Raw genomic sequence first — 26,268 nt, forward strand, 5'->3', positions numbered from 1 at the left:
GGCTCGGCTGGCCCCAGCGCTTCGTGATGTCCAAGAACGCCTGAGCAGATAGCTGCCACTCTCCGGGCTCCAAGGTATGGCGACTGAGAAAGTCCGCCTTGACATTCATGACTCCGGCAATGTGGGCCGCTGACAGCTGTTCCAGGTTCGCTTCCGCCCACTGGCATAGATTCATGGCCTCCTTGGCTAGAGGGGCGCTCTTGGTACCTCCCTGGCGGTTGACATAGGCCACAGCCGTGGCATTGTCCGACAGGACCTGTACTGGCTTCAACGCCAGTACCGGGATGAACTCCAAAAGCGCCAACCGAATGGCTCTGAGTTCCAGGAGGTTGATAGACCACTTTGCCTCTGCAGGAGACCAGAGCCCCTGCGCTGTCCTTCCCAAACAGTGGGCTCCCCAGCCCGTCAAACAGGCGTCCGTGGTGACGACAATCCACTCCGGGGTCACCAGAAGCATTCCTGCAGACAACTTGTCTGTCTGCAGCCACCAGCTCAGCGCCTTGCGCACTGCTGGGTCCAAGGGAAGGCGCACAGCATAATCCTCCGACATCGGAGTCCAGCGCTGCAGCAGAGTTGTAGTGGTCTCATATGAGCCCTGGCCCAGGGCACTACTTCCATCGTGGCCGTCATAGAGCCCAACAGCTGCACATAGTCCCAAGCCCGAAGAGGAGAGGCTACTAGGAACTGGTCCACCTGAGCCTGAAGTTTGACAATCCGATTGTCTGGCAGGAACACTCTGCCCACTTGGGTGTCGAATCGAACTCCCAGATACTCCAGGGACTGAGTCGGGCGCAGCTGGCTCTTCTCCCAGTTGATGATCCACCCCAGGGAGCTCAAAAGAGCAATCACCCGGTCCACAGCTTTGCCGCACTCTGCATAAGAGGGGGCTCGGATCAACCAGTCATCCAGATAAGGATGGACTTGTACTCCTTCCTTTCGCAGGAAGGCCGCGATGACCACCATTACTTTGGAGAAGGTCCGTGGAGCAGTAGCCAACCCGAAAGGGAGGGCTCTGAACTGGAAGTGTCGGCCCAGGACTGCAAAACGCAGAAAGCGTTGATGAGGAGGCCAGATGGGAATATGCAGGTACGCTTCCTTGATGTCCAAGGAAGCCAAGAACTCTCCTGCCTTCACTGCCGCTATCACAGAGCGGAGAGTCTCCATGCGAAAGTGCCGCACTTTCAAGGCCCGATTGACCCCTTTGAGGTCGAGGATAGGCCGGACAGAACCTCCTTTCTTTGGTACCACAAAGTAAATGGAGTAACGTCCCTTGCCAATCTGATTTTCTGGCACCGGAACGACCGCACCCAGGCGTATCAGGTTGTCCAAGGTCTGCTGCACTGCCACAGCTTTGACCGGAGACTTGCAGGGAGAGAGTACAAACCCGTCTCTTAAGGGTCGGCAGAACTCTAACTTGTAGCCGTCTCTGATGACTTCCAGCACCCAAGCGTCTGAAGTTACTCTGGTCCACTCGCCCAGAAACGAGGGCAGGCGTCCTCCAATCTGCACTGGGCCATGGACCAGGACCCCGTCATTGGGTACGAGACCCTGGGGGAGGACCGGAGGGCGTACCTCCGGGACGGCGATCTCTGCGAAAGGAATGCTGCTTGGGGGAGAAGTTCCTTTTGAAGGAAGAGGGGGCAGAGGAGCCCGACTTGCCCGGGCGGTACCGACGGGCTTCCTGAAACCGTCCTCTGGAGATACTGGGGCGAGCACTGGCCCGAGCCCTGACCTCTGGTAACCTCTTGCCCTTAGACGTGCCGAGATCGGTCACAATTTTGTCCAGCTCGACCCCAAAGAGCAGCTTGCCTTTAAAAAGCAACTTAGCCAGGCGGGACTTAGAGGCGTGGTCCGCAGACCAATGTTTCAGCCAAAGCCAGCGCCGCGCAGAGACTGTCTGAGCCATGCCTTTAGCCGAGGCTCTCAAGACATCATACAGTAAGTCTGCCAAATATGCCAAGCCCGATTCCAGGGCCGGTCAGTCAGCCCTCAAGGAAGGATCCGAGGGGGAAGCCCGCTGCACCGTCAGGCACGCCCTGGACACATAGGAGCCGCAAACTGAGGCCTGCAAACTTAAGGCAGCCGCCTCGAAGGACGACCTTAAAGCCGCTTCCAATCTTCTGTCTTGGGCGTCCTTTAGTGCCGTGCCACCTTCCACCGGCAACGCCGTTTTCTTAGTCACCGCAGTGATTAAAGAATCCACGGTAGGCCAAATAAAGGCCTCACGTTCACTTTCAGGCAAAGGATAGAGGCGGGACATAGCCCTAGCCACTTTGAGGCTCGCTTCCGGGACATCCCATTGAGCCGAAATTAAGGTGTGCATGGCATCATGCACGTGGAAGGTTCTAGGCGGGCGCTTCGTCCCCAGCATAATGGCGGAGCCAACAGGGGCTGAGGGAGAGACGTCCTCCGGAGAGGAAATCTTCAAAATGCTCATGGCCTGCATTAACAGGTTGGGCAAATCCTCCGAGCGAAAGATCCGTGCTGCAGAGGGGTCATCCGCTCCATCCGAGCGGGAATCCGTCTCCTCCAAGGAATCCCCAAAGGACCGTTGGGAGAACTCAGATACGCTGCCCTCATCTACATCAGAGGAAACAGCGTCCCCTAAGGCCTGGGCATCCACCCGAGGGCGTTTACTTCCGGGGGCCTCAACCCCTTTATCGGACAAGGGAGAAGGGCAGCGTTCTGCATAAGGAAGGCCTGATGCAGCAGCAAAATAAACTCGGGGGAGAAACCCCCCCAAACTGTGCAATTCAGCAGCCTGGGCCACAGCCCTAGACGCACCCTCAACCGGCGCTCGCAAGAGCGGGGGAGAACCATGCTGCGCATCCAAGATGGCATCCGGCGCGACACTCCGCGAAGGAGCCGCGCGGGAAGAACGGCGCTTAACTTTAGCCGCTTTTTTGCCGTCGCCCAAATCAAGGGCGGCCATGGCATGAACGTCTCCCAGCTCAAGGGCGGCCCAAGAAGAAGCCGTCCGAGCAGAGTGGCCGGCCAAGATGGCGGAGGCGAGCAGCGGGGGATGGGCGTTTATGGCGGGAAAAACCGCCGCGCCGGAGGAAGACCCGGGACACTGACCGGCCTCCAAACTGACACCCAACAAGGGCGAATCAGACTTTAAAACCCCCGCATCCCCGCTAGAAGCGCACACGCGGTCCGGGGAGCGATTCTTCGCGCCCTCGCCCTCCGACGCCATAGGCCACGTGGAGATCAATCGGGGGAACCCCCTGCCCGCTATAAAAAGGTAAAAATTACCTGCTTCTCGCTCCGAGCTGTAACGACCTGGTGTCCCAGTGAGTAGCTGCAATAAACGTTTAAATAAACGTCGAAATAAACGCCCTTAAGGACGTCCAAACTTTTTTTTTTTTTTTACGGAGCCAGCGGGAGGGGGGAGAAAAGGAGGGACCTGGCGCCACCAGGTTTGCACTTCCTCAAGAAGAGCCCTCAACCCTAGGCACTCAACAAAACCTAAAAATTAGGCTTGGAGGCCTAGCCAGAGCTGCTGCTGTGTGTGACCACCACCTGCTGAGATAGAGAACATACTGAGGAGTTTCCGGCAGCACATGACCACATATAGGGAGGCAAAAGGATTGCTCTCTATCTCCACCTGCTGGTAGATGGACACAACCCACCAGTCTATGGATTGATCAGCATGATGATATGGAAGGCTTAAGTGAAACCACGCTAATTGCGAATATTCTTAACACGTGTAAAGCGAATGCTACATACCTGTAGAAGGTATTCTCCGAGGACAGCAGGCTGATTGTTCTCACTGATGGGTGACGTCCACGGCAGCCCCTCCAATCGGAAACTTCACTAGCAAAGTCCTTTGCTAGCCCTCGCGCGCATGCGCGGCCGTCTTCCCGCCCGAAACCGGCTCGAGCCGGCCAGTCCAGTATGTAGCAAGACAATACACTTCAAGGGAAGACTCAACTCCAAAGGGGAGGCGGGCGGGTTTGTGAGAACAATCAGCCTGCTGTCCTCGGAGAATACCTTCTACAGGTATGTAGCATTCGCTTTCTCCGAGGACAAGCAGGCTGCTTGTTCTCACTGATGGGGTATCCCTAGCCCCCAGGCTCACTCAAAACAACAACATTGGTCAATTGGGCCTCGCAACGGCGAGGACATAACTGAGATTGACCTAAAAAATTTACCAACTAACTGAGAGTGTAGCCTGGAACAGAACAAACAGGGCCCTCGGGGGGTGGAGTTGGATCCTAAAGCCCAAACAGGTTCTGAAGAACTGACTGCCCGAACCGACTGTCGCGTCGGGTATCCTGCTGCAGGCAGTAATGAGATGTGAATGTGTGGACAGATGACCACGTCGCAGCTTTGCAAATTTCTTCAATGGAGGCTGACTTCAAGTGGGCTACCGACGCAGCCATGGCTCTAACATTATGAGCCGTGACATGACCCTCAAGAGCCAGCCCCGCCTGGGCGTAAGTGAAGGAAATGCAATCTGCTAGCCAATTGGATATGGTGCGTTTCCCTACAGCCACTCCCCTCCTATTGGGGTCAAAAGAAACAAACAATTGGGCGGACTGTCTGGTGGGCTGTGTCCGCTCCAGGTAGAAGGCCAATGCTCTCTTGCAGTCCAATGTGTGCAGCTGACGTTCAGCAGGGCAGGAATGAGGACGGGGAAAGAATGTTGGCAAGACAATTGACTGGTTCAGATGGAACTCCGACACGACCTTTGGCAGAAACTTAGGGTGAGTGCGGAGGACTACTCTGTTGTGATGAAATTTGGTGTAAGGGGCCTGGGCTACCAGGGCCTGAAGCTCACTGACTCTACGAGCCGAAGTAACTGCCACCAAGAAAATGACCTTCCAGGTCAAGTACTTCGGATGGCAGGAATTCAGTGGCTCAAAAGGAGGTTTCATCAGCTGGGTGAGAACGACATTGAGATCCCATGACACTGTAGGAGGCTTGACAGGGGGCTTTGACAAAAGCAAACCTCTCATGAAGCGAACAACTAAAGGCTGTCCTGAGATCGGCTTACCTTCCACTTGGTAATGGTATGCACTGATTGCACTAAGGTGAACCCTTACGGAGTTGGTCTTCAGACCAGACTCAGACAAGTGCAGAAGGTATTCAAGCAGGGTCTGTGTAGGACAAGAGCGAGGATCTAGGGCCTTGCTGTCACACCAGATGGCAAACCTCCTCCAATGAAAGAAGTAACTTCTCTTAGTGGAGTCTTTCCTGGAAGCAAGCAAGATGCGGGAGACACCCTCTGGCAGACCCAAAGAGGCAAAGTCTACGCTCTCAACATCCAGGCCGTGAGAGCCAGGGACTGGAGGTTGGGATGCAGAAGAGCCCCGTCGTCCTGCGTGATGAGGGTCGGAAAACACTCCAATCTCCACGGTTCTTCGGAGGATAACTCCAGAAGAAGAGGGAACCAGATCTGACGCGGCCAAAAGGGAGCAATCAGAATCATGGTGCCTCGGTCTTGCTTGAGTTTCAACAAAGTCTTCCCCACCAGAGGTATGGGAGGATAAGCATACAGCAGACCTTCCCCCCAATCCAGGAGGAAGGCATCCGATGCCAGTCTGCCGTGGGCCTGAAGTCTGGAACAGAACTGAGGGACCTTGTGGTTCACTTGAGATGCGAAGAGATCCACCAGGGGGGTGCCCCACGCCTGGAAGATCTGTCGCACCACACGGGAATTGAGCGACCACTCGTGAGGTTGCATAATCCTGCTCAACCTGTCGGCCAGACTGTTGTTTACGCCTGCCAGATATGTGGCTTGGAGCACCATGCCCTGACGGCGAGCCCAGAGCCACATGCTGACGGCTTCCTGACACAGGGGGCGAGATCCGGTGCCCCCCTGCTTGTTGACATAGTACATGGCAACCTGATTGTCTGTCTGAATTTGGATAATTTGGTGGGACAGCCGATCTCTGAAAGCCTTCAGAGCGTTCCAGATCGCTCACAACTCCAGAAGATTGATCTGTAGATCGCGTTCTTGGAGGGACCAACTTCCTTGGGTGTGAAGCCCATCGACATGAGCTCCCCATCCCAGGAGAGACGCATCCGTGGTCAGCACTTTTTGTGGCTGAGGAATTTGGAAGGGACATCCCAGAGTCAAATTGGAGCAAATCGTCCACCAAAACAGGGATTCGAGAAAACTCGTGGACAGGTGGATCACGTCCTCTAGACCCCCAGCGGCCTGATACCACTGGGAGGCTAGGGTCCATTGAGCAGATCTCATGTGAAGGCGGGCCATGGGAGTCACATGAACTGTGGAGGCCATGTGGCCCAGCAATCTCAACATCTGCCGAGCTGTGATCTGCTGGGACGCTCGCACCCGCGAGACGAGGGACAACAAGTTGTTGGCTCTCGTCTCTGGGAGATAGGCACGAGCCGTCCGAGAATCCAGCAGGGCTCCGATGAATTCGAGTTTCTGCACTGGGAGAAGATGGGACTTTGGGTAATTTATCACAAACCCCAGAAGCTCCAGGAGGCGAATAGTCATCTGCATGGACTGCAGGGGTCCTGCCTCGGATGTGTTCTTCACCAGCCAATCGTCGAGATATGGGAACACGTGCACCCCCAGCCTGCGAAGCGCCGCTGCTACCACAGCTAGGCACTTTGTGAACACCCTGGGCGCGGAGGCGAGCCCAAAGGGTAGCACACAGTACTGGAAGTGGCGTGTGCCCAGCTGAAATCGCAGATACTGTCTGTGAGCTGGCAGTATCGGGATGTGTGTGTAGGCATCCTTCAAGTCCAGAGAGCATAGCCAATCGTTTTGCTGAATCATGGGGAGAAGGGTGCCCAGGGAAAGCATCCTGAACTTTTCTTTTACGAGATATTTGTTCAGGGCCCTTAGGTCTAGGATGGGACGCATCCCCCCTGTTTTCTTTTCCACAAGGAAGTACCTGGAATAGAATCCCAGCCCTTCTTGCCCGGATGGCACGGGCTCGACCGCATTGGCGCTGAGAAGGGCGGAGAGTTCCTCTGCAAGTACCTGCTTGTGCTGGAAGCTGTAGGATTGAGCTCCCGGAGGACAATTTGGAGGTTTTGAGGCCAAATTGAGGGTGTATCCTTGCCGGACTATTTGGAGAACCCACTGATCGGAGGTTACGAGAAGCCACCTTTGGTGAAAAGCGTTCAACCTCCCTCCGACAGGCAGGTCGCCCGGCACTGACACTTGGATGTCGGCTATGCTCTGCTGGAGCCAGTCAAAAGCTCGCCCCTTGCTTTTGCTGGGGAGCCGCGGGGCCTTGCTGAGTCGCACGCTGCTGACGAGAGCGAGCGCGCTGGGGCTTAGCCTGGGCCGCAGGCTGTCGGGAAGGAGGATTGTACCTACGCTTGCCAGAAGTATAGGGAACAGTCTTCCTTCCCCCGAAAAATCGTCTACCTGTAGAGGTAGAAGCTGAAGGCTGCCGGCGGGCGAACTTGTCGAATGCGTTGTCCCGCTGGTGGAGAGACTCTACCACCTGTTCGACTTTTTCGCCAAAAATGTTATCCGCACGGCAAGGCGAGTCCGCAATCCGCTGCTGGAGTCTATTCTCCAGGTCGGCGGCACGCAGCCATGAGAGCCTGCGCATCACCACACCTTGAGCAGCGGCCCTGGACGCAACATCAAAAGTGTCATAAACTCCTCTGGCCAGGAATTTTCTGCACGCCTTCAGCTGCCTGACCACCTCCTGAAAAGGCTTGGCTTGCTCAGGGGGAAGAGCATCAACCAAGCCCGCCAACTGCCGCACATTGTTCCGCATGTGTATGCTCGTGTAGAGCTGGTAGGACTGGATCTTGGACACGAGCATAGAGGAATGGTAGGCCTTCCTCCCAAAGGAGTCTAAGGTTCTAGCGTCCTTGCCCGGGGGCGCCGAAGCATGTTCCCTAGAACTCTTAGCCTTCTTTAGGGCCAAATCCACAACTCCAGAGTCATGAGGCAACTGAGTGCGCATCAGCTCTGGGTCCCCATGGATCCGGTACTGGGACTCGATCTTCTTGGGAATGTGGGGATTAGTTAATGGCTTGGTCCAGTTCGCAAGCAATGTCTTCTTCAGGACATGGTGCAAGGGAACAGTGGACGCTTCCTTAGGTGGAGAAGGATAGTCCAGGAGCTCAAACATTTCAGCCCTGGGCTCGTCCTCCACAACCACCGGGAAGGGGATGGCCGTAGACATCTCCCGGACAAAGGAAGCGAAAGACAGACTCTCGGGAGGAGAAAGCTGTCTCTCAGGAGAGGGAGTGGGATCAGACGGAAGACCCTCAGACTCCTCGTCAGAGAAATATCTGGGATCTTCCTCTTCCTCCCACGAGGCCTCACCCTCGGTGTCAGACACAAGTTCCCGGACCTGTGTCTGCAACCTCGCCCTGCTCGACTCCGTGGAACCCCGTCCACGATGGGGGCGTCGAGAGGTAGACTCCCTTGCCCGCATCGGCGAAGCTCCCTCCGCCGACGTGGTCGGGGAGCCTTCCTGGGAGGTGGCCGCGGTCGGCACCGCACGCGGTACCGACGTCGGGGACCTCAACCTGGGCGATGGGCCAGCCGGCGCCACGCTCGACGGTACCGGAGGCGCAAGCACCGCCGGTACCGGAGGGGTAGGGCGCAACAGCTCTCCCAGAATCTCTGGGAGAACGGCCCGGAGGCTCTCGTTTAGAGTGGCTGCAGAGAAAGGCTGAGAGGTCGATGCAGGCGTCGACGTCAGTACCTGTTCCGGGCGTGGAGGCTGTTCCGGGCTGTCCAGAGCGGAGCGCATCGACACCTCTTGAACAGAGGGTGAGCGGTCCTCTCGGTGCCGATGCCTGCTGGGTGCCGAATCCCTCGGCGACCCAGAGCTCTCGGTGCCGACACGGGGAGGAGACCGGTGTCGATGCTTCTTCGATTTCTTCCGAAGCATGTCACCGGAGCTCCCCGGCACCGACGAGGAGGACGTCGAATCCATCCGTCGCTTCCTCGGGGCCGAGACTGAAGAAGGTCGATCTCGGGGGGGCTGTACCGCAGGAGCCCTCAGGGTAGGCGGAGACCCACCCGAGGGCTCACCGCCACCAGCAGGGGAATGGACAGCCCTCACCTGCACTCCACCCGATGCACCACCGTCCGACGACATCAGCAGACGAGGTCCTGGTACCACCGACGTCGATGCAGCTATCCGATGTCTCGGCGCCGATGCAGAGGCCCGATGCCTCGATGCACTCGATGCAGGGGCGGCCGAGGAAGATGGTCTGGACGCTGACGACGTCGATGCACTCGAAGATCCCGGTGCCGATGCCGACGAAGAGCCCGAGAACAACACGTTCCACTGGGCTAGTCTCGCTACCTGAGTCCGCCTTTGAAGCAGGGAACACAGACTGCAGTTCTGAGGGCGGTGCTCGGCCCCCAGACACTGAAGACACGACGAGTGTCGATCAGTGAGCGAGATAACCCGGGCGCACTGGGTGCACTTCTTGAAGCCGCTGGAAGGCTTCGATGTCATGGGCGGAAAAATCACGCCGGCGAAATCAAAAGCCGAAATGGCGAAAATTGAAGCACCAAAATTTAGAGGGAGAAAAATCTCGACCGAGGCCAAAAAGAGGCCTACCCCGACGACGAAAGAAAACTTACCGGGGCAAAAAGCTGGAAGTACGGGGAGGATTTACATGAAACCCGGCAGGGGGTTTCCGGAGCACTTCCCGACTAAGAGAAAACTTTCCCAAGGAAAAAAACACGCTCAAATAAATTGGACGCGCGAGGTCGACTTTCCGGGGCTCGACACAGCGAAAACACGACCGTACCGAGTGCGGACAAAAGAAGACTGGCCGGCTCGAGCCGGTTTCGGGCGGGAAGACGGCCGCGCGGGCGCGCGAGGGCTAGCAAAGGACTTTGCTAGTGAAGTTTCCGATTGGAGGGGCTGCCGTGGACGTCACCCATCAGTGAGAACAAGCAGCCTGCTTGTCCTCGGAGAAAGAATATTTCAGTGTGGTAACTGCACAAGACATACTGGGCACATCCCCTACAATTACAGCTTTTGCATTTATCGGGCATTCACTGTGATTTAACAGCAAAAATTAAGTGCACAAATAATGTGCTTTAGTAAAAAGGGTCCCTATATTTGGTCTTAAAAGCTTACAATGTAAACTAAAAATTGTTCTTCATACAGAAAACCTCAGTATAATTCACACAATTCTAGTAATTGTTTTCTATATAAGTGTTATAATATAAATGGTTTATATACAAATCAAATAAAAACATGTAAAAATACCTGTCAACGCCCGTAGCTTTACACAACAAGCTACATAATCATCAAAAATGATTTTACCACTCTTGCTGTAACGTTTCACTATTGTATTTAACGTCTGAGGACTTAGCCTATATCCTAAAAACAAAAAAAGGCAAGAAAAATACTGTAAGAACCTCTTAAGAACCTTAAAGAGTATTACAACTTACAAATATTCCTGGAGATAAAACTGCGTATTGATTTTACTTACATACAATGGACAGCCTCTAAATGCACTGGAAGAAACAAATTCTATGCATTAAACTTGGTGTGAAACCTAGCATTAAACTCTCAAACTGCATGTGGTAAATTCCACGTGCTTCTTGGATACGCATAAGTTTGGACCACTTTCCAGAAGCATTTGGTTTTAGATCAGAAACAATTCTTTATAAACAGCGCTACCACTGAACCCTATTTTCATGTTCCAAAAGTAAATTCAATCAACATAAAAATCTTCCATTTTGCAAACATAGAAAACTGTTTATAAGCATGACTTATAAAGCTCTAGCCCACAGGGTCAACACCTGGCCCCATCTTAATTTCAGCCATCATTAGCTGATCAACAGCTGGAGTTACTAACATATGCACTGTTAACACACATCATCAGTAACTAGACCCCAGTGCATAAAATGGGACATAAGTAATAACACACATTAAGAGCATCAACAATGTGTGCTAACTTAGTATCGCATGTTAGTAATTTTAGCTACATGGGCCTATTACACACTATGTAGCAATTAGGATAAATAAAACTTCATGTAATTTAAAACCCTTTTAAACTTCTGCTTAAATAAAACCAAATCACTGGAGAAATACAAAATGTGTGTCATATTTGCTTAAAAAGAGCCTCAAAATCACAATATGACAAAACTTAAAATGCAAAAACATATGTTGGTCTAAGTTTCATTTTTATTTGCCATACCATCTGCTCTTTAATATATTTATAAATGATTTAGAGATAGGAGTAACTAGCGAGGTAATTAAATTTGCTGATGACACAGTTATTCAAAGTCGTTAATTCGCGAGAGGATTGTGAAAAATTGCAGAAGGACCTTACTAGACTGGGAGACTGGGCGGCTAAATGGCAGATGATGTTTAATGGGAGCAAGTGCAAGGTGATGCATGTGGGGAAAAAAGATCCCGAATTATAGCTACATCATGCAAGGTTCCACATTAGGAGTTACGGACCAAGAAAGGGATCTGGGTGTCGTCTTTGATAATACACTGAAACCTTCTGCTCGGTGTGCTGCTGCGGCTAGGAAAGCGAATAGAATGTTGGGTATTATTAGGAAAGGTATAGAAAACAGGTGTGAGGATGTTATAATGCCGTTGTATCATTCCATGGTGCAACCGCACCTCGAGTACTGTGTCCAATTCTGGTCGCCGCATCTCAAGATATAGTGGAATTGGAAAAGGTGCAGCGAAGGGCGACTAAAATGATAGCGGGGATGGGACGACTTCCCTATGAAGAAAGACTAAGGAGGCTAGGGCGTTTCAGCTTGGAGAAGAAATGGCTGAGGGGAGACATGATAGAGGTATATAAAATAATGAGTGGAGTGGAACAGGTGGATGTGAAGCGTCTGTTCACGCTTTCCAAAAATACTAGGACTAGGGAGCATGCGATGAAACTACAGTGTAGTACATTTAAAAAAATTGGAGAAAATGTTTCTTCACCCAACGCATAATTAAACTCTGGAATTCGTTGCCGGAGAATGTGGTGAAGGCGGTTAGCTTGGCAGAGTTTTAAAAGGGTTTGGACAGTTTCCTAAAAGCCAAGTCCATAAACCACTACTAAATGGACTTGGGAAAAATCCACAATTTCTGGAATAACATATATAGAATGTTTGTATGTTTGGGAAGCTGCCAGGTGCCCTTGACCTGGATTGGCTGCTGTCGGGGACAGGATGCTGGGCTTGATGGGCCTTTGGTCTTTTCCCAGTATGGCATTACTTATATGAAGTTTACAAACCATTAAAGTAGAATTACATATTAAAATTAGTAACAGGTACAAAATGAAAATAAAAGGAAACAAGAAATTACAATGATCAACAGGAAAGAAAATCATGCTATAGGCCCCAAATTCCCCAAACAGCATGGGAATTTTTTTAAAATTCTGTTTAAGCTTGTTTGCCTATTTACGGGATGTTTAATTCACCCAGTTTGGATACAGCCTAACAGTTTACGATTTCCAGTATAGTCAAGCAGCAGCAAGACCCCACTCCCACTCCCCACAGAGATTACAGAAAGTTGGAGGTCCCCAAACTTTTCAAGTGAAGAGCAACATAGGACACTTCAAGTTACTGAAACGGTGCCCTGGAGAAGATTCTGCAGGGGTGGGGGACATGACATCTGGTTCTTCCAATGACTACAAACCATTTGGGAAGAACACAAGAGGAAGATTGTTTAATAGTGTGGCAGATAAATGAAAAATGTCTTAACTTATAATTTTCTTTCCTTGAGTCCTACCAAACGAATTATGTCCATCAACCAGTAGAGACAGAAAAAAGTAGTTCCAAGTCATTCACCCATTAAGGGTATCACGCAGCATGTTCAGTATTCTGACTAGCCAAGCAATGTCAGTGCAGGGGGCCCGATACGGAGGGGGGCGGAGGTTGGTGTGCCGGCGATGTTGCTTCATCTCCAGGCTCCAGCGGCAGCATCCGTTTCCCTCTCTGTTCCGCCCTCTGACGTCATCACGTCTTGACGCGAGGGCGGGACAGAGAGGGAAGTCTCTACTAAGCATTTACAGGTGAGTCGGTCACTTGTCATTTATATAGTTAGATATATATATACACAGGTACAATAGCACTGTAGTACTATGTTATTAATGCAGTGGCCTAATTTATCATTTGCCTAGGGGCGGCATTGTATTCCTGTGTATTCCATTATTTTACATAACATTAGTATAATACTGTGAAGTTATTATACTAATGTTATGTATGTAACATTAGTATAATTTTAACATTAGTATGTAAAAGTTCCTTTTAAAATTACATACTTCGTTTAAACCTGAACAGTGTTCAGAGCCAAGCCAGAGTAAACAAAAACAAATTCTACAAATTTCTTCCCATCTGATAAGGAGAGGCAGGCCTCACTGTCTAAGGTGCTACCAGACTGAAAGCAAATCTGGGGCAGTCAGGGCTAAGTACATAAGTAATGCCACACTGGGAAAAGACCAAGGGTCCACCGAGCCCAGCATCCTGTCCACGACAGCGGCCAATCCAGGCCAAAGGCACCTGGCAAGCTTCCCAAACATACAAACATTCTATGCATGTTATTCCTGGAATTGTGGATTTTTCCCAAGTCCATTTAGTAGCGGTGTATGGACTTGTCCTTTAGGAAACCGTCTAACCCTTTTTTAAACTCTGCCAAGGTAACCGCCTTCACCACGTTCTCCGGCAACGAATTCTAGAGTTTAATTATGCGTTGGGTGAAGAAACATTTTCTCCTATTTGTTTTAAATTTACTACACTGTAGTTTCATCACATGCCCCCTAGTCCTAGTATTTTTGGAAAGCGTGAACAGACTTCACATCCACCTGTTCCATTCCACTCATTATTTTATATACCTCTATCATGTCTCCCCTCAGTCGTCTGTTCTCCAAGCTGAAAAGCCCTAGCCTCCTTAGTCTTTCTTCATAGGGAAGTCGTCCCATCCCCGCTATCATTTTAGTCGCCCTTCGCTGCACCTTTTCCAATTCTACTATATTTTTCTTGAGATGCGGCGACCAGAATTGAACACAATACTCAAGGTGTGGTCGCACCATGGAGAGATACAACGGCATTATAACATCCTCACACCTGTTTTCCATACCTTTCCTAATAATACCCAACATTCTATTCGCTTTCCTAGCATTATAACATCCTCACACCTGTTTTCCATACCTTTCCTAATAATACCCAACATTCTATTCGCTTTCCTAGCCGCAGCAGCACACTGAGCAGAAGGTTTTGGTGTATTATCGACGACGACACCCAGATCCCTTTCTTGGCCCGTAACTCTCAACGTGGAACCTTGCATGACGTAGCTATAATTCGGGTTCTTTTTTCCCACATGCATCACCTTGCACTTGCTCACTTTAAACATCATCTGCCATTTAGCCGCCCAGTCTCCCAGGCTGAGGGTATATCCTGCGGTGCCTTTCTTTTTTGAAGTGCCTTTTCTTGGCTTTACGCTTTTCTATTTTATTGCACTTCAAATCCTCTTCAGGCATCTTGTTGTGGAGCTGTGCAGAGCAAGCAATTCTGTAGACTGGCAGAGAGGGATTTGAGGTCTGCTGTGCTTGGTGATATCTGACCATTTGGCAAAGCGAATGATACATACCTGTAGCAGGTGTTCTCCGAGGACAGCAGGCTGATTGTTCTCATGACTGGGCTGACGTCCAAGGCAGCCCCCACCAAGCGGAAGGAAACTTCGCGGGCGGTCCCGCACGCAGGGCATGCCAACCACGCATGCGCGGCCGTCTTCCCGCCCGTGCGCGACCGTTCCCGCTCAGTTGAATGACAAGCAAAGGAATGAGGAAAAAACGCAACTCCAAAGGGGAGGAGGGAGGGTAGGTGAGAACAATCAGCCTGCTGTCCTCGGAGAACACCTGCTACAGGTATGTAGCATTCGCTTTCTCCGAGGACAAGAAGGCTGCTTGTTCTCACGACTGGGGTATCCCTAGCTCCCAGGCTCACTCAAAACAAGAACCCCGGTCAATTTAACCTCGCAACGGCGAGGGCATAACAGAAATTGACCTACGAAGAACAACTAACAGAGTGCAGCCTGAACAGAATAAAATTGGGTCCTGGAGGGTGGAGTTGGATTCAAACCCCAAACAGATTCTGCAGCACCGACTGCCCGAACCGACTGTTGCGTCAGGTATCCTGCTGAAGGCAGTAATGTGATGTGAATGTGTGGACAGATGACCACGTCACAGCCTTGCAAATCTCTTCAATAGTGGCTGACTTCAAGTGGGCCACTGATGCTGCCATGGCTCTAACACTATGAGCCGTGACATGACCCTCAAGAGCCAGCCCAGCCTGGGCATAAGTGAAGGAAATGCAATCTGCTAGCCAATTGGAGATGGTGCGTTTCCCGACAGCGACCCCCTTCCTATTGGGGTCGAAAGAGATAAACAATTGGGCAGACTGTCTGTGGGGCTGTGTCCACTCCAGATGGAAGGCCAACGCTCGCTTGCAGTCTAATGTGTGCAACTGACGTGGAGCAGGGTGGGTATGCGGTCTGGGAAAGAATGTTGGCAAGACAATTGACTGGTTAAGATGGGACTCAGACACCACCTTTGGCAGGAACTTAGGGTGAGTGCGGAGTACTACTCTGTTATGATGAAATTTGGTATAAGGAGCATGAGCTACCAGGGCTTGAAGCTCACTGTCTCTACGAGCTGAAGTAACTGCCACCAAGAAAATGACCTTCCAGGTCAAGTACTTCAGATGGCATGAATTCAGTGGCTCAAAAGGAGGTTTCATCAGCTGGGTGAGGACGACGTTGAGATCCCATGACACTGCAGGAGGCTTGACAGGGGGCCTTGACAAAAGCAAGCCTCTCATGAATCAAACGACTAAAGGCTCTCCAGAGATGGCTTTACCCTCTACACGATAATGGTAAGCACTAATCGCACTAAGATGATTCCTTACTGAGTTGGTCTTGAGACCAGACTCTGACAACTGCAGAAGGTATTCAAGCAGGTTCTGTGCAGGACAAGAACGAGGTTCTAGGGCCTTGCTCTCACACCAAACGACAAACCTCCTCCACTTGAAAAAGTAACTTTTTAGTGGAATCCTTTCTAGAGGCAAGCAAGACTCAGGAGACACCCTCAGACAAACCCAACGAAGCAAAATCTACGCCCTCAACATCCAGGCCATGAGAGCCAGAGACTGAAGGTTGGGGTGCAGAAGTGCTCCGTCGTTCTGCGAAATGAGGGTCGGAAAACACTCCAATCTCCATGGTTCTTCGGAGGACAATTCCAGAAGTAGAGGGAACCAGATCTGACTGGGCCAAAAAGGCGCTATCAGAATCATGGTGCCGTGGTCTTGCTTGAGCTTCAGCAAGGTCTTCCCCACCAAAGGTATGGGAGGATAAGCATACAGGAGGCCGTTCCCCCAATGGAGGAAAAAGGCATCCGACGCCAGTCTGCCGTGCGCCTGTAGTCTGGAACAGAACAGAGGCAGCTTGTGGTTGGTCTGAGAGGCGAAAAGGTCCACCGAGGGGGTGCCCCACTCTCCGAAGATCTTGCGTACCACTCTGGAATAGAGCAACCACTCGTGCGGTTGCATGACTCTGCTCAGCCTGTCGGCCAGACTGTTGTTTACGCCTGCCAGGTATGTGGCTTGAAGAAGCATGCCGAACTGGCAAGCCCAACGCCACATCCCGACGGCTTCCTGACACAGGGGGCGAGATCCGGTGCCCCCCTGCTTGTTGATATAATACATTGCAACCTGATTGTCTGTCCGAATTTGGATGATTTGGTAGGACAGCCGATCTCTGAAGGCCTTCAGTGCGTTCCAGACCGCTCGGAGCTCCAGGAGGTTGATCTGAAGATCTTGTTCCTGGAGGGACCACAGTCCCTATGTGTGGAGCCCATCGACATGAGTGGAGATCAAATTCAGGGTGTATCCGCACCGCACTATTTGGAGAACCCACTGGTCGGAGGTTACGAGAGGCCACCTTTGGTGAAAAACTTTCAACCTCCCCTCGACTGGCAGGTCGTCCGGTACGGGTACTTTGATGGCGGCTATGTTCCCATTGATCCAGTCAAAAGCCCGTCCCCTGCTTTTGCTGTGGAGGCGCAGGGGGCTGCTTAGGCGCACGCTGTTGACGGGAACGAGCGCACTGGGACTGTCCCTGTGCCTGAGGAGGCCTTCGGGCCAGCTGGGTGTACCTACGCTTGCTGTAGGCGTAGGGTGCAGCCTGCCGAGCCCCGGAAAAACGTCCACCTGTAGAGGTGAATGCTGAAGGCGCCCGGTGGGAGAGCTTGTCGAGAGCAGTTTCCCGCTGGTGTAATTGGTCCACCAACTGCTCGACCTTCTCGCCAAAAATGTTATCCCCCCCGCAAAGGACATCCGCCAGCCGCTGCTGGGTGAGGTTGTCCAGGTCAGAGGCACGCAGCCATGAGAGTCTGCGCATCACTATACCTTGGGCCACAGCTCGAGATGCCACATCACAGGTGTCATAGATACTCCTGGACAGGAACTTTCTGTACGCCTTCAGCTGCCTGACCACCTCCTGAAAATGCCTGGACTGCTCCGGAGGGAGCTTGTCAACCAGGTCCGCCAGTTGCCTCACATTGTTCCGCATGTGGTTGCTCGTGTAGAGCTGGTATGATTGGATGCGGGTCACGAGCATGGAAGACTGGTAGGCCTTCCTCCCAAACGAGTCCAGAGTGCGAGACTCCCGCCCAGGGGGCGCCGAGGCGGTATCCCTCGAACTCTGTGCTCTCTTGAGAGCAGAGTCCACGACCGCCGAGTCATGAGGCAATTGAGGCCGCATCAACTCTGGGTCTGAGTGGATCCTGTATTGGGACTCCGCTTTCTTGGGGATGGTGGGATTAGATAACTTCAACCAGTTCCGAAGCAGTGTCTCTGAGGACATTGTGCAACGGCACCTTGGAAGACTCTCTAGGTGGTGATGGGTAGTCGAGGACTTCGAGCATCTCCGCCCTCGGCTCATCCACAGTGACCACGGGAAAGGGAATGCAGATAGACATATCCCTGACAAAAGAGGCAAAGGAGAGGCTCTCAGGAGGCGAGAGCTTCCTCTCCGGTGAAGGTGTAGGGTCAGAGGGAAGGCCCACAGACTCCTCTGAGGAGAAATATCTGGGGTCCTCCTCCTCCCCCCACGAGGCCTCCTCCTCGGTGTCGGACATGAGCTCTCTCAGCTCAGACCTCAACCGGGCCCATCTCGGCTGCGAGGAACCACGTCCTTGATGGTGGCGCCGAGCGGTGGACTCCCGCGCCCGCGGGGACGAAGCTTCCCCTGTCGACGGGGACTCCACCTGCGTGGCGGTTGACACCGGTGCCGCAAGCGGTGTTGGAGGCCTCGGCATCGGGCCAGAGCACACCGGCGCCTCCATCAACGGCGCCGGGGGGCAGAGCCTGGCGCATCAGCCCTTCAGGATTCTGGGAAGGATGGCTCCGAGGCACTCGTCAAGGCCCGCTGTCGGGAAAAGCAGGGGGCTGGTGTGGGTGCCGGAAGCTGCTCGGGTCCAGGAGACGGTACCAAAGTTCTCGCGGACTGAAGCAGCGACAGCTCTTCAACCGAGGGGGAACGCTCCTCCCAGCACTGCCGCTTCCTGGGCGTCGAGTCGTCCCTCGAAGCACCGGAGCTGGCAGTCCCGTGCACCGTGGGCGACCGATGACGGTGTTTCTTTGCTTTCTTTCGATGCCCGTCATCAGCGCTTGGCGGAAGAGACGAGGAGGTGGTAGAACCCCCCCGGCCTCGAGGAATCAGATCCGACAGGGTTCGGTCCCGATGGCCCTGGGTAGAGGGAGTGGCCGGGGCAGACTGCCTGCGCGGCCGCTCACCCCCGCCGTCACCGGCAGGCCAACGGTACCTGTACTCCTGGGGTCGGTACCGGTACCGAAGACCCGGCCGTCGACACCGATGCCTTCGAGGTCGACGTCGAAGGGCCGACGCAAGTTCCAAAAAGACGGTTCCAAAGCATTTGCCTCGCCACCTGTGTCCACTTCCTCAAGCCGAGACACAAGGTGCACGTCTTGGAATTATGCACCACTGCACTGTGGGTCCCACCTTGTCTGATGATATAGGCTACTGCTATTGTACTGTCAGCCATCACACAATGCTTGTTCTCTTAACAATGGGAAGAACTACTACAACACAAGATGCATGGTCCTTACCTCCAGGTGGTTGATGGGACCATGTCTCCTGACAAGAACACTGTCCCTGTGCAAGCTGGCTACATGTGCTCCCCACTAAGACTCACATCAGTGGTGAGAACCACTCGCTCACTCTGGGGAATCAACAGGATTTCCTGAGGCAGTATACCGGGCTGTCCCACCAAGCCACATCTTTAAAAATATCCCCAGAGAGAGAGGAAGATGGGTCTTGAACTCCTAGAACTGAGAAGCCCAGTGCGAAAAATACCATCTAGAATGGTATCATATAATTTGCTTTAGTTTAGTATTGATACTGCTGGGGGGGAGGTGGGCAATCGAGACAGGCTGCAGCTTCTTTCCCATTGACCCAGCAACAACAGCCTAAAGTCTCTCCGTTACCAGATATGCTGTAGACGGGTAATGGGGAGAACAATCTTAACTTCTCCTTCCCGGCTACTGTGTTAAACACATCCGAATCAACACGAATGTACCTAAATCTGCACTACCCAAGCAGTAGAGGACTCAAATACAAATCAACTTACGCATCCAGTTTTTTCTACATAAGCACACAACTGTGGAACACATTACCAAAAGCCTTGAAAACTACGAACAACCACCTAAACTTCCAGAAAACACTAAAAACTAACCTGTTTAAAAAGGCATACCCTACCGATCCAACATAAATGCCTGATCTCTGCAACATAACAAAAAACTAAAGAACGTAATGGACATAACACAACTCTTCCGCTGTATGATTCCCTAGCGTGGCTGTGCCACATTAACTTTACTCTGTATTTGTTTACACCGGAGTCTGTAATGCCTCTCCGGTACTATGTAAGCCACATTGAGCCTACAAATATGTGGGAAAATGTGGGATATAAATGTAACAAATAAATTAATTAAGTAAACAATTTGCTGTGCATAACCTTGAGCACATTATGAACATGCATAAGTAAATAAAAATTCCAGTCATTCCAGTCTGACTTGTAGATATCTGGGCTGGCTCTTAGATCCTAAGACACCGTCGAGCCCTTAACTAAAATATTTTTTTATCTTGGCTAAAATATTGCTTTAAATAGAGCATAGCTCACTATTTGGTGTCAGAATACAAGTATGAAATGTGATACACACATTGTTTGTGTAATCGTATTTAAATTAGGCAATAAGACCGTCTAAAGTGCATCCTTACCCATTGAAGAAATGGCTTGATTCAGCTCATGGGGTTCCACTGTCCCACTTCTATCTTGATCAAACATGATGAAGTTCTGCTTCCAAGCACTAAGAGCTGCCCAGAGTTCTTTGAACTCATTAAACCCCATTTTTCCAGTATGATCCCTCTGATGGAGTTTAGTTAAAAGAAAAATATATATATATACATATACACACAATGGACATGTGAAAAACAATATCTTCAACTGACACAAAGATCATATTTCATTTTTTTAATGGATGTCTAGTCACAGATATGCTGTACCTACTCTTAACATTAGTAAATTATCCATTTGGGGAGCAAATGAACTAATGTTTACAATAATGAAGATTCTACTATTAACATTTCTTGTGACCTTGGGCAAACCACTGTTTTGTCAGATACCTACTTAAATTGTAAGTTCTTTGTCACTGGGAATTAGATGCACTTTCTATGCACCTTGCTATGCAAATGCTAAAACAAACACCTGTCTTCTACATAACACAAAGGTTAGCTGGATGAATACAGCAAAACAATTAAGGAGGCTCTCTCCTGTACACATATGCATGCATATATACTGTAAACTCCTCCAATTGTTTTTTTTGCAAAGTTAAGACCATTGTTAAAAGCTCCACTTCTAAAGCTACAACTAAGGACAGGGTACGTGGAGCAGCCAAAATCAGAATATTTCATGATCTAGTTGTACAATGCTCACCTAAGGGCTCCTTTCACAAAGCCATGCTAGCTATCCCTGCACGGCAATACGATTCATCTGCTGCAACTAAAGGAAAGAAAATTATCAGGTAAGAATTTTTCGTTCCTTAGCAACAGCAGCAGATAAATCCAGAGACTTGTGGGATGCATCAAAGCAGTCCTTAAGTAGATTAAGAACCTGAAGCTCCCGCGGATAGCACCGATACTCCAAAAGATGCTGCCAACCAAGTAGAGACATTCAAACAGTAGTCTCTGGAGAATGTATGCAAGGAAGACTATATCACCGCCCTACATATTACCTCCAGGGAGAAGAGACGGGCTTCCGCCCAGGAAATTGCAACAGCTTAGGTAGAATGCGCCTGGAAGTGGTTTACCCTCTATAAATACACAAACGCAATAGTCTCCTTGACCCAGTAAGCAATCGTGGCTTTGGAAGCCGCATTACCTTTTTGAGGTTGCGAGCAAAACATGAACAAATGATCTAACCAACGGAACTCTGTCACTTCCAGATAGTGCAGGAATATACTGTGAACGTCAAGTAAGCGGGAAAAAGCAAAGCTTGATTGAGATGAAAGGCAGAAACCACTTAAGGAAGGAAGACTGTGTGCACCATCACCCCATCGGGAGAAATCCAGAGGCTATCGACAGCACAAAGCCAAAACCTTGCCTGGGCTGATACCTGGATCTTAAAAACTAGGATGGGCCACCCCGGATGATACCACCTGGTATCTGTAAAACAAGGGTGAGACTGACCCGACTGGAAAGAACCTTTAGATGGCACCCCGACATAATAGCCTGCACAAAATAGCCTTGTAACAAAATAGCCCTTATGACAAAATTGGGAAGTATAGTAAAAAAAAAAAAAAAAAAAACTAATCTCCCTCCCTCTGAGGGTACAGCATCTTTTCCCCCTCTGACACCACCTCCCAACATAGTCCAACATATCTTCCCTTCCTCTTCCCTTCCACGGTCCAATTTTTTTACTGCCGTCCCCACCTCGGCAATCCTCCCATATTCCTGTGGTCCACCCCGGAAGCATTCTCTGTTGTGTCCGGCATATGCAGACATAGAAGAGTCGGGACACAACATAGTGAAAGCTTCTGGGGCCGATTGAAGCCGCTTGTTTTCCTTGACGACGCTGGCCCAGAGGATCGCCGAGGGGGGGGGGGGGGGGGGGGGGGAGGCAAGAGAGATACAGGACCACACAGAGCGGGCAGGAGGGAGACATTGCAGACAGCGAGCACTGAAACTAGGGTGGCAAAAGGGAGACATACCTTGGCTCCAAGCAGCAGCAGGACTCAAAGAAAAATACACACAATTGCAGGAGAAGGTAGAATACTCGAGGACAGGACCTTTGGGAAACAAATGACTCTTGGTGAAACTGAATACCAATCCTAAGATCTGTAGAGTAGCAGCTATCTTGGATGAAACTTGCAGACTCTCTTGATAGGAATAGTCACAATTCAGCCAATCATCAAGGTATGGATAAACCTGAAATCCATCCCTGTGAATGAAGGCTGCCACTATCACCATGATCTTGGAAAAAAGTGTCCTTGGATGTGGAAAGGCTGAATGGCATAATCACAAATGGATAATGATCTCTAAGGATGGCAAACCACAGAAATTTTCTGTTAGGAGGTCAAATATTAATATGAAAGTATGCTTCCTTGAGATCCAGGGAGTTTAGAAACTCTCTCTGCTGAACAGAAACTATTAAAGGCTGTAATGTTCCCATTGTGAAATGCTTAACCTTTAACACTACTGAATTTTGAAGTCCAAACCCAGGTGGAAGGAATCCCCCTTCTTTGGGAACTACAAAGTAAATGGAATAACTTCCTGTTCCGTCTTCACTGTGTCTAAGTGAAGAAGCGTTTGCAAGGTGGCTTAACTGCTTGGACTGGAGCTTGCATGGAGAGTCCAAGAAAAAGAAGTCTGCAATGAAACGCGAGAACTCCAGTTTGCAACCCTGCTTTATTAGTTCCAAGACACATTGGTCCGAGGTATTTTTGGACCACTCCTCATAGAACTTGGAGAGGTGTCCTGTTATTATGAAACTCGAGGAGTGAACCGAGACCTCATCATTGGGAGGTGCGGGAGGCATCGGCAGACCTCGAGTTTGAAGCCAAGTTCTGTAAGCATGGAAGAAAGCTTGTCTTTGTTCACGTGGGAACCCTGAAAGTTAGATTTGCCTAGTCTATAGCACTTGGCCTCACAAAACCTAAGACGAAAGAGAGAACTTAAAAGAATCTTCAGGCTTGTCCTCTGGCAAGCTCCCAAATTTGGATTCCCCTAGGTCTTTAACTAACTTCTCTAGATCTTCTCCAAACAAAAGTTGACCTTTAAAAGGATGGTATACATCCAAGAGTATTGATAGTTCTTAAAGTTAATTTTTCAATTCTATTGTTAGTAATTTATCTTTAAAATCAAGAATGGTACTGGAAGATTGGAGGGTGCCCAATGTAATGCCGATTTTTAAAAAGGGTTGCAGAAATGATCTGGAAAATTACAGACCGGTGAGAGCCTGACATCGGTGCCAGCCAAAATGGTAGAGACTATTATAAAGAACAAAATTATAAAGCATATTCAAAAGTATGGATTGAAACAAAGCCAACATGGATTTAGTGAAGGGAAATCTTGCCTCACCAATCTACTATATTACTTTGAAGAGGTGAACAAACGTGGATAAAGGTGAGCCAGTCGATATTGTGTATCTAGATTTTCAAAAGGCGTTTAACAAAGTACTTCATGAAACACTCCAGAGGAAATTGAAAAGTCATGGGATAGGAGGTAGTGTTCTATTGTGGATTAAAAACTGGTTAAAGGATAGAAAACAGAGTAGGGTTAAATGGTCAGTATACTCAATGGAGAAGAGTAGATAGTGGGGTTCTACAGGGGTCTGTGTTGGGAACGCTGCTTTTTAAACATATTTATAAATGATCTAGATATGGAAATAACTAGTGAGGTAATTAAATTTGCCGACAACACAAAAGTTATTCAAAGTTGTTAAATCACAAGAAGATTGTGAAAAATTGCAAGAGGACCTTACAAGACTGGACATCCAAATGGCTGATGTTTAATGTGAGGAAGTGCAAAGTGATGCATGTGGGAAAGAGGAACCCGAACTATAGCTATGTGATGCAAGGTTCCACATTAGGAGTCACCAAGCAGGAAAAGGATCTAGGAGTCATCGTTGACGATACTTTGAAACCCTCTGTTCAGTGTGCTGCGGCGGCAAAGAAAGCAAACAGAATGTTAGGTATTAGTAGGAAAGGGATGGAAAATAAAAACAAGGATGTTATTAATGCCTGTGTGTCACTCCATGGTGCGACAGCACCTTGAATACTGTGTGCAATTCTGGTCACCACATCTCAAAAAAGATTTAGTAGAATTAGAAAAGGTACAGAGAAGAGCAATGAAAATGATAAAGGGGGTGGGATGACTTCCCTATGGAGAAAGGGTAAAGCGGCTACGGCTCTTCATCTTGGAGAAAACATGGCTGAAGGGAGATATGATAGAGGTCTATTAAATAATGAGTATACGTGAATCACTTGTTCACTCTTTCCAAAAATACTAGGACTAGGGGGCAGACAAAGCTATAAAGTAGTAAATTTAAAACAAATCGGAGAAAATATTTTTTCAATCAACATGTAATTAAACTCTGGAATTCGTTATCAGTAAGCAGTCAGCGTAGTGGGATTTAAAAAAAAAGGTTTGGATAGATTCCTCAAAGAAAAGTCCATAAGCTATTATTAAAATGGACTTGGGAAAATCCATTGCTTATTTCTAGGATAAGCAGCATAAATCTGTTTTACTGTTTTGGGATCTTGCCAGGTACTTGTGACCTGAATTGGCCACCGTTGGAAACAGGATGCTGGGCTTGATGGACCTTTGGTCTGTCCCAGTATGGCAACACTTATGTTCTTATGTAAATGTGACTTAGAAACCACATCAACTGTCCAATGCCTAAGCCAGAGTCATCTTCTTTCTCAGAGTGTCAAGAATTGGCTGGTGTGATTGTGCACTAGAACTGGCTGGCACTGGAGCAACGTAATGTGGCTGACAGCTAGAGCTAGATGGTGTAGCAGAATATGGCTGTTTGTACCATTGTGCACTATTGATGGCAACCTGCAGTGGGACTTGAACCAGCAACCTCTGGATCTCTGTGCTGACTCTCAGCTGGTTACTTTAACCATTAAGAAGCTATTCCTCTATACTGAAGTAGCTCTGTAATATTGCTAGCTGTCCAATACAATAAAATGGTGCAGACACTATGACATACAGCTAGTGGTGCCGCTGACACATTGGTGGCTGCAGCTGGTATGCAATAGCTTTGTCCAGTGTCAGTGTACAATACCTGAAAGCACAGCTGCTGTGGAAAAGCAACACAGCTAACCTTTAGCACTGTAGCATAATGTTAGCTGCCCCAGCCATGCAATGAACTGCTTGTCAAGGCGAGCAATAAGGAAGAGTGAAATAAAATGTGCCCTATTTGAAATAGAGCTGAGTTCCATAGCGTCTAATACTATGTACAAACCAGCCTTGAACCTGTGACCTTCAGGATGAAAGCCAGTCACCTTCCAGAATAAACTATTCTGCTTCTCAAAGCACTGTAAATACTGCACCTGGAGAAAATCCACCATGGCAGTAGAGGTTCCCACTTTTCCACGGTTATTATGGAGACCAGAAGAGACATGGGAACAACGTACTAGCCCCAGAAAAAAAAAAAAAACTCAAGATGTAAAACTTCTCATAGAAACATGGAGCTTGACTATAATAAACTTCTTTGTAAAGATGCTGAAAATGGAATACCTGTACTGCCAAATAAGCTCTGGTAAGAAAAGGTTTCCACAAATGAAGGGAAACTTTTAGGTTTTTTTTTTTTTTTTTTTTAAAGCAACTGCCCTCTGTCAAAACTCTTAAGGGTGCGGGGACTAGAGAACACTAAATAGGCCCTTTCAGAGGACTTAACACACAACGTGCACTACCCCGATGCTGTTCGCTGGCTCCCACACTAACACCATTTAACCAACTCTGGAGCTATAAGATGCTTTTTGGCTAGGATCAGGTGACCCTCAGGGGGAGGAATGCTGGCTTCGGCCTAACCCCTGGTAAGCCTTTCCTCAGCTGAGAGGTGCCCAGCTCTACCACCGCCTGCCTTTCAGGTGCTGTGGATGACTTGCAGCCCTTCTGCATTTCCTCACAGCTGTATCCGGGGTGACTCCAGGTCCACCCCGATCTTTCCAGGGCCTTCGCTCCAAGTGCACAGAGTTTCCAGGTGCTTTTTGGCTAGAATCAGGCGACCCTCAGGGGGAGGAATGCTGGC

General features: G+C 49.8%; 1 protein-coding gene across 2 annotated transcripts in view; it reads right to left on the bottom strand.

Moving 5' to 3' along the window:
- GCA (grancalcin) overlaps positions 1-26,268 on the bottom strand; it is a 151,452-nt gene that overhangs the window by 47,708 nt on the left and 77,476 nt on the right. For both annotated transcript variants that reach the window (XM_030208708.1, XM_030208707.1), the window contains exons 5-6: positions 20,232-20,379; positions 10,191-10,304 (exon numbers count right to left, since the gene is read on the bottom strand). In XM_030208708.1, the coding sequence (XP_030064568.1) occupies positions 10,191-10,304; positions 20,232-20,379 (262 nt within the window). The remainder of the gene's footprint in view (positions 1-10,190; positions 10,305-20,231; positions 20,380-26,268) is intronic.

This window comes from Microcaecilia unicolor, chromosome 7 (assembly GCF_901765095.1).
Source record: "Microcaecilia unicolor chromosome 7, aMicUni1.1, whole genome shotgun sequence".
Taxonomy (NCBI): Eukaryota; Metazoa; Chordata; class Amphibia; order Gymnophiona; family Siphonopidae; genus Microcaecilia; species Microcaecilia unicolor.